Here is a 7984-nt window from a genome sequence, read left to right on the forward strand (position 1 = left end):
ATATACAGTTTATGTGTTCAGGCTAGTTGATATGTTTATACTTTGCTATGTTATGCTCAGTTGGTTCCGGACTTCGGTCCGATGCGGTTAGTTTCGGACTTCGGTCTGATGTAGGGGACAAGGTCCCAGTCAGTTCTGGATTTCGGTCTGATGTAGTTTCCGGACTCCAGTCCGATGCAGTGGGCAAGGCCCTGGTTAGTTTCGGACACCGGTCCGATGCAGTTTCTGGACTCTGGTCCAATGTAGAGGGCAAGGCCTTGGTTAGTTTCGGACCTCGGTCCGATGCAGTTTTCGGACTTCGGTCCGATGCAGTGAGCAAGGCCCAATATGTGTTTACATGTTATTGTATTGTATGTGGTAGTTTGGGGGAGCTCACTAAGCTTCGTGCTTACAGTTTCAGTTTTGGTTTCAGGTACTTCCGCAAGTAAATGGAAGAGCTCGGGATGATGGCATCGCACACACCACCGCTTCATCTTTATTCCTGGGAGTTTTGTTCAGAAACTTAGATATGATTTGATACAGTTTTTCATACGACACTTTTATTATGGATTTTGAGTTAGTCGACGTATGGTTTTTATTATATGATATTCAGTGTTATGACTTTTATTATTATTTAAAACAATTTTTTTGGGTCGTATTTTTGGGATGTTACAATTAAACTATTACTTTACTCTTAATATTTGTTTTGAATCATGTTTATTACATTAGAATTCGAGTTTAGGATGTTATTTGTTGTAGTTATGAGCTAAAAACTTCATACTTCTGTTTAGACTAGATGATCTTATGAATATGGTTTGATTGAGTGGCTTGGATTATATAGATTTGATTATTTGTCTTGTTAAGCTTGTTAAAAGATCCTTGCATGTTAATGATTATTATTTTTTGTTAATAACTAAGAAATTGAGTTGCATAAATATCTTATTGATTGCTTGAATATTATAGTTTCATGAAAACAAGATTGTATGCCTAGTATTAGTGAACATCAACCTAGAGTTAACTAGAAAATAAGTAAGTTAATGTGTGAGCATATGTGGTGACCAACCTCATATAAGTTAATTGAACCAACCAATTTGATTAACTAATTAAAAGTCTTACTTGACTCAAATTGAACACTTGGAAAGCTATTAGTTTAATCAACTAGCCATTGTTTGAACTAATTTGTTTCCTAAGGATTAGTAATAGTGAACATGAACCTAATCACAATAGAAATCGGTAACCAATGACATATTAATCCATTGCACTTTCCAAGAAATCAACCATAGGAATAAGTGAATCGAATATAAATGGAAGTCTATTTAATTTGATTGAATCTAGTTGTCTTTTGTTCTTCTATTAGTTGTTAATTTCCTTTAAGCTAAAGTGTTTAAGAAGTTACTTAAGTTTCTAGTCTTGTAAAACTAGAGAGAACCCCCATTTTCATTAATTGTTTTATTTAGATAACATTAGTATTAATTTTAATTGTTTACCGTTCCCTGTGTTCGATACCATACTTGCTTAAACTAACCTGCTATCGATAGGTACACTGCCTACGTGTGCTTGTTTTTACTTGACTTCGTTAGGATTAAAACTAGTATACTTTACACACATCAAGTTTTTGGCGCCGTTGTCGGGTAACGGTTCTAAAAGTTAATTTTATTTGCTAGTGTTATCGATCCTTTGTGTGGGATTTATCTCACATAAAGTTACTAGTTTTTATGTTTTAAATTTTCGTTATTAGTTTTTCTGTTTTTGCGTTGGACTCGTCGAGAACACTTCGGAACTCGACGAGTTGATCATGTTTTCAGTTTCGTTTTTTTCTTCATTTTTGTTTGTTTTATGCATGTTTTTCTGTTTTGTTTCAGAAAGTTTATGACGAGGAGTTCCAGCTCTACAGTAGTGCCACCCGTGGAAGATCCGAAATTGATTATTCGCAAAAAGAAGGACAAGGCAATCGGAGAATCAAGCGGTTTTGACAAAAAGATAGAAGATCTTGAGCCAAAAACACCCGAATTTGAAGATGAAAGTAAGACCGGACCAGAAGAAGAGATGGACAACATTGCAGACATACCAATGGACGAATATAAAAGAATGATGTGTGACGATACTGGGCTAGGACTCGTGCAACCCGCGATTCCAGCAACTACGAACTTTGAGTAGAAAGGTCACATACTCGCCCAGCTAAAGGACATCCCATTCTACGGGAAGGATCACGAAGACGCATACAAGCATATCGAAGAGGTCAACAACATAGCCGACTACTTCAACATCCCTAATGTGCCTCGCGATACTGTTATATTTCGTATGCTACCCGTTACATTTAAGGGAGCTGCAAAAGATTGGCTAAAAGCACTCCCTCCAGGATCCATCACAACATGGAAAAAGATGCACGAATAATTCATCGATCAGTGTTGCCCACCATCCAAAACAACAAAGTTGAAGAAAGCCATTGAAAACTTCAAACAACAACAAGGCGTATCACTCTATGAGGCAAGGGAAAGATACAAAGGCTTGTTGAGGAACTACCTCATAACGACCTAACCATTCAATAAGAAGTCTATATTTTCTATGATGAAGTGAATGTGACAACCAGACAACTCCTTGACTCCCAAGGACCACTCACAAAGAAATCACCAGCAGTGATTAAAGAGTTGATTGAAGAACTCTCCAAGCACTCAAGAGAATATCATAACCTAAGGCACGACTCAAAATGAGGGGGATGAATTCAATTTCTAATGACATGGCAGCAGTGATGGCTAAGTTAGAGAGAATGGATCGTAGGATGACAAAGATGGACCAATCCATCCACGCCATCCGAGTAGGATGTGACAATTGTAGCAGGCCCCACCTTACTAAAGATTGTGACATTAACAAGAATGGGAACCGGAAATCACAAGTTTATTATTCGAGTGGCGATAGGTTTGATGGCGATTGGAGGAAACCAAAAAAGGAAGGGATACCATAAGATGAGTATAAGAAGGCAAATGAGGAAAAGTATAGGTAAAAGGCGAGAGGGTTCTATCAAAAGGAAGAGTTGGTGCAAGAGAATAAGACAGGTTTTAAAGCCATGCTTGCACATTTTTTGAGTGCCTCCAAGAAAAGACATGATAAAGTCGATGCTGCTATAAGGGAGCAACAAAACATGATGAAAGAGCACAAAATTATGATGAAAGATCAACAAGCTCTACTTCGGAATCAACAAGCTTCGATGCTTAATATTGAAAAGCATCTCAGACAACTTGCAAGGAAATTCAACGAAAGAACACTGGGCGGACTTCCTAGCAACACCGAGCAAAACCCGAAAGGCACACACATAAACATTGTGACTGCTAGGAGAAGAAAAATAGTCACTCCTCTGACCCTGATCCAGAATGAAGATACACAAGTGGTATAGGAAAAAGAGAAAGAAAACCCAGAATAGAAAACAGTGGACGAAACTCAATGAGTTCAAGAGAAAAACTTGACAAGATTTTCATTTGAAGAGAAAAATAACCCTCCGATTAAGCCATATCAACCTCCATTAGCATTCTCAAGCAGAGCTAGACAAGATAAACAGAATGAAGACTATCAAAAGTTCCTGGAGCACATCAAATCCCTTCAAATTTACATTCTTTTCATAGAGGCGGTTGCACAAATGCCCAAGTATGCCAAATTTTTGAAAGACCTTCTCACCAATCGAAAGAAAATGGAGGAGGTCTAAGGTGATCTTAAATGAGAATTGTTCTACTGCAATATTAAATAAACTTCCAAAGAAGATGGGTGACCCGGGTAGTTTGACTTTGCCATGCCAATTTGGGAACCTAGCTACAAGTTTTACATTGGCCAATTCAGGGGAAAATGTGAACCTTATGCCATACTCATTCTTTAAGAAGTTGAACCTTTTGGAGCCAAGACCAATTCGAATGGCGATCCATTTAGAAAACATGACGGTAACATTTCCAAGGGGGGTATGCGAGGATCTATTGGTGAAAGTCGATAAGTGTGTGTTTCCCATGGATTTCATAGTGCTAGATATGGAAGAAGATCATCAAGTGCCAATAATTCTTGGAAGAACCTTCTTGAACACCGTGTGTGCTATAGTGGACATAAGAGAATCAAAACTTACCCTTCAGGTAGGGGATGATTAAGTTACATTTGGAGTCGATCAATCCATGAAGCGTTGAAAGTATAGTGATGATATGACCTTCTCAGCAGACATTTTGGAGGAACTATTGGAAGAATGGAAAGAAGATAAGTCGAGTAAATCCACATTTACCTTAGAAGATGACTTTGATGCTCAAAGAGACCTAAAGGAGATAGAAAGGTTACTTGAGGAAAGCGAATACGAGGAATTGAATCGACATTCTGAAAACTCAACTCGACGAGTTGATGAGATAAACTCGGCGAGTTGGGATGAAAATACGCGATCAGAAGGGAAAATTAGCCACAACTCCACAATTTCTGTTACTTTACTCAATGTGTTCAGTGTTTAGAACACAAAATTAGAGCTGAAAACTTTTCCAGAAGATTTGGAATATGCATTCCTAGAAGAAGGTGATCAAAAACCTGTAATTATAGCTTCAGACCTTACACCAACTGAAAAGGAAGACCTCGTTAAAGTTTTGAAGAAAAGGAAGAATGCTATCGCGTGGAAAATTACCGATATAAAAGGAATAATCCCTTCTTACTGCTCACACAAGATAACTCTTGAAGAAGGCGTGAAGCCGATAGTGCAACATCAAAGGCGGTTGAACCCAGACATGCAAAAAGTGGTCAAGAAAGAAGTTGTCAAGCTCTTACATGTCGAGATCATATACTTGATTTTCGATAGTCCATGGGTTAGTCCAGATCAAGTCATGCCAAAGAAAGGAGGGATGAAATTCGTGAAGAACGAGAAGAACAAGCTCAGACCTACACGAACGGTAACTGGTTGGCAAGTGTGCATCGATTATCGTAAGCTAAATGATGTCACTTGCAAAGACCACTTCCCTATCCCTTTTATTGATCAAATGCTTGAGCGATTATCTGACCATTGCTATTACTGTTTCTTAGATGGATTTTCAGGTTATTTCCAGATTCCTATTGACCCAATTGATCAAGAGAAGACGACTTTCACTTGTCTGTGTGTAACCTTTGCCTATCGATGCATGCCTTTTGGGTTATGCAATGCGCCAGCGACCTTTTAACGTTGCCTGACGGCGATATTCCACGACATGGTGGAAAAGTTGATGGAAGTATTTATGGATGACTTTTCCGTATTTGGCTCTTCTTTTAATGATTGTCTTACTAACCTTGATTTGATGCTTGGTAGGTGTGAAAAGACCAATTTAGTTATAAATTGGGAAAAATGTCATTTCATGGTGAAAGAGGGCATTTTTTAAGGTCCTAAGGTGTCCAAGGCAGGGATTGAGGTGGATCGAGCAAAGATCGACACTATTGCTAAATTACCCCCACCAACCAATGTGAAGCGTGTTCGGAGTTTTTTTAGGTCACATGGGTTTTTGCCCCCATTTTATGAAAGATTTTTCTAAAATAACTAGACCTTTGACTCAACTACTTTTGAAAAATGCACCTTTCAACTTTTCTAAAGACTGTTTAGACGCCTTTGAAATTTTGAGAGAAAAATTAACTAATGCCTCAATCATTATCGCTCCGAATTGGAACTTACCTTTTGAGATAATGTGCAATGCAAGTGACTATTCTTTAGGATATGTGCTTGGTCAAAGGGTTGACAAGCACTTTCAAACCATTTACTATGCGGGAAAGACCTTAAATCCAGCCCAAGAAAATTACACCACTACTGAAAATGAATTATTGGTCATGGTTTATGCCTTTGACAAGTTTCATCCTTACCTTATATTGTCCTAAACAACTATTTTTTCTAACCACTTTGCTATCAAGTATTTGTTTTCCAAACAGGATGCGAAGCCTAGATTGATTCGATGGGTGCTTTTACTTCAAGAATTTGATATCGATATCAAGGACAAGAAGGGGATGAAGAACGTAGCAGCCGACCATCATTCTAGACTGGAAAATCCAGAGAGGAATGGGATGGACAACAAGGGTATTAAAGATAGCTTCCCAGAAGAGTATTTGATGATGATGATGATAGCAGTGGAAGGACCATGGTATACTGATATTGCAAACTTCTTGGCATGAAATTTTCTTCAAAAAGGGCTCACACACTAGCAAGAGAAGAAGTTATTTTCAGAAATCAAATATTATTTCTGGGATGAGCGTTATCTTTTTAGAATTTATGTCAATGGAATCATTAGAAGATGTGTATCTGGAAAGGAAATTCGTGACATTCTAGAGCATTGCCACAATGAGCCGGCAGGAGGACATCATGGGGTTCAATACACGGACAAGAAGGTGTTTGATGCAGGGTTTTATTGGCCAACAATCTTCAAGGATGTTGCCACTTACGTGTGAGAGTGTGACTCATGTTAAAGGTCGGGGAATATTTATGCAAGGAATGAGATACCACAAAAGAACATTCAAGTGTGTGAAGTGTTTGATGTGTGGGGTGTAGATTTCATGGGACCATTCCCTTCATCTAGAGGAAATAAATACATCCTTGTGGCGGTAGATTATGTGTCCAAGTGGGCGGAAGCGCAGTCGTTGCCAACCAATGATGCAAGGGTAGTTGTAAAATTTCTAAAAAGATTATTTTCTAGATTTGGAGTGCCAAAAATGCTAATAAGTGATAGGGGAACCCATTTTGCTAATGATCAACTAGAAAAGGTGTTGCAAAATAGGTGTAAGCCATAGGTTTTCAACACCATACCATCTACAAACAAATAGGCAAACCGAGATCACAAATAGGGCACTCAAGAGAATCTAGGAAAGATCGGTGGGTAGCAATTGGAAGGATTGGGCGGATAAATTGGATGATGCACTTTAGGCATTCCAGACTGCATTCAAAAAACCCATTGGAACTATAACCTATAGGTTAGTTTATGGTAAGAACTTTCATTTACCGGTGGACCTTGAGCATAAATCTTATTGGGCCTTAAAAACATGCAATTTTGAACCAAGTGAGTTGCGTGCCAATCGAATCTTGCAAATGAATGCCTTAGAGGATTTGAGAAACGAGTCTTACACTAACTCGTTAATCTATAAGGACAAGACAAAAAGGTGGCATGATGCAAGGTTGAAAGAGGATAGGGAATTCAAAGTTGGGTTGAAATTTTTATTATACAATTCAAGACTAAAGCTTTTTCCTGGAAAATTGTGCACTTGTTGGTTCGGGCCTTTTAAGATCAAGCATGTATATCCATATGGGGCGATTGAGCTATGGAATGAGGATGGGACAAGTTTCAAGTTCAATGGGCATAGGGTTAAGTGATATGAACGAGGATAAGATAAGTTTCAAGGACAATGGACATAAGGTTAAGCGATATGAAGAAGGAATGCCAAGTGAAGAGAGGATCGAAGAGGGATTGGATTTAGAGAAAGCCGATATAACGTAGAGCAGGAAGGAGTCCAGCTAAAGACTCCTCAAAAAGAAGCGCTTGCAGGAGGCAACCCGTCATTTGAGTTTGCTTTCTCTGTCCTTTTTCTTTCTTTTCATTTTCATCTTTTATTTCCTTTATTTCCTTTAGTATTTTGCTAGGATTTACACTCTAAGTCTTCTAAGTTTCTTAAAATGTTGCTTGAGGACAATCAAGGTTTGAGTGTAGGGTGTGGTGAAATTTTAGTGAGAAAACTTAAATTTTTTCAATCAGAGCCTAAACTGTAACATCCGGGATTTCAGGTATATTAATTAATATTTTTATTTTGAGTTTTGAGAAGGGACTCGGCGAGTTGGTGCGTAGACTCGCCGAGTTAAGACGCGGGTTCTCATCCGGATTGATGCTCGGACTCGGCGAGTCGCCTTAGTGGACTCGGTGAGTCTGCGTCGTTTAATGAAACCCTAATTTCTCGGGTTTGTGGCCTATTTAAAGGGCCTTATGGCCATCATTTGCGCTCATTAGTCCCCAGAGTGAAACCCTAGAGCATTTGAGTGATTCAAGTGAGGGAAGGAGCC

General features: G+C 38.7%; 1 protein-coding gene across 1 annotated transcript; it reads left to right on the forward strand.

Annotated features, from left to right (window-relative positions):
* Window positions 1–4154: 4154 nt before the first annotated feature.
* LOC145095743 (uncharacterized) lies at window positions 4155–6114 on the forward strand. Its single transcript, XM_079033574.1, has 4 exons — window positions 4155–4340; window positions 4449–5073; window positions 5546–5778; window positions 5875–6114. The coding sequence occupies exons 1-4, from the start codon at window positions 4155–4157 to the stop codon at window positions 6112–6114; spliced, it is 1284 nt and encodes a 427-aa protein (XP_078889700.1).
* The last annotated feature ends 1870 nt before the right edge of the window (window positions 6115–7984 follow it).

This window comes from Lactuca serriola, chromosome 3 (assembly GCF_051521515.1).
Source record: "Lactuca serriola cultivar US96UC23 chromosome 3, Lser_US96UC23_V15, whole genome shotgun sequence".
Lineage (NCBI taxonomy): Eukaryota > Viridiplantae > Streptophyta > Magnoliopsida > Asterales > Asteraceae > Lactuca > Lactuca serriola.

Coding starts and splice junctions, on each gene's coding strand:
- LOC145095743 (XM_079033574.1), top strand. CDS start 4,155: ATGACCTTCTCAGCAGACATTTTGGAGGAACTATTGGAAGAATGGAAA. Junction 5,074..5,545: donor AGAGAAGACGACTTTCACTT/GTCTGTGTGTAA, acceptor ACTTTTCTAAAG/ACTGTTTAGACGCCTTTGAA. Junction 5,779..5,874: donor AAAATGAATTATTGGTCATG/GTTTATGCCTTT, acceptor TTTTCCAAACAG/GATGCGAAGCCTAGATTGAT.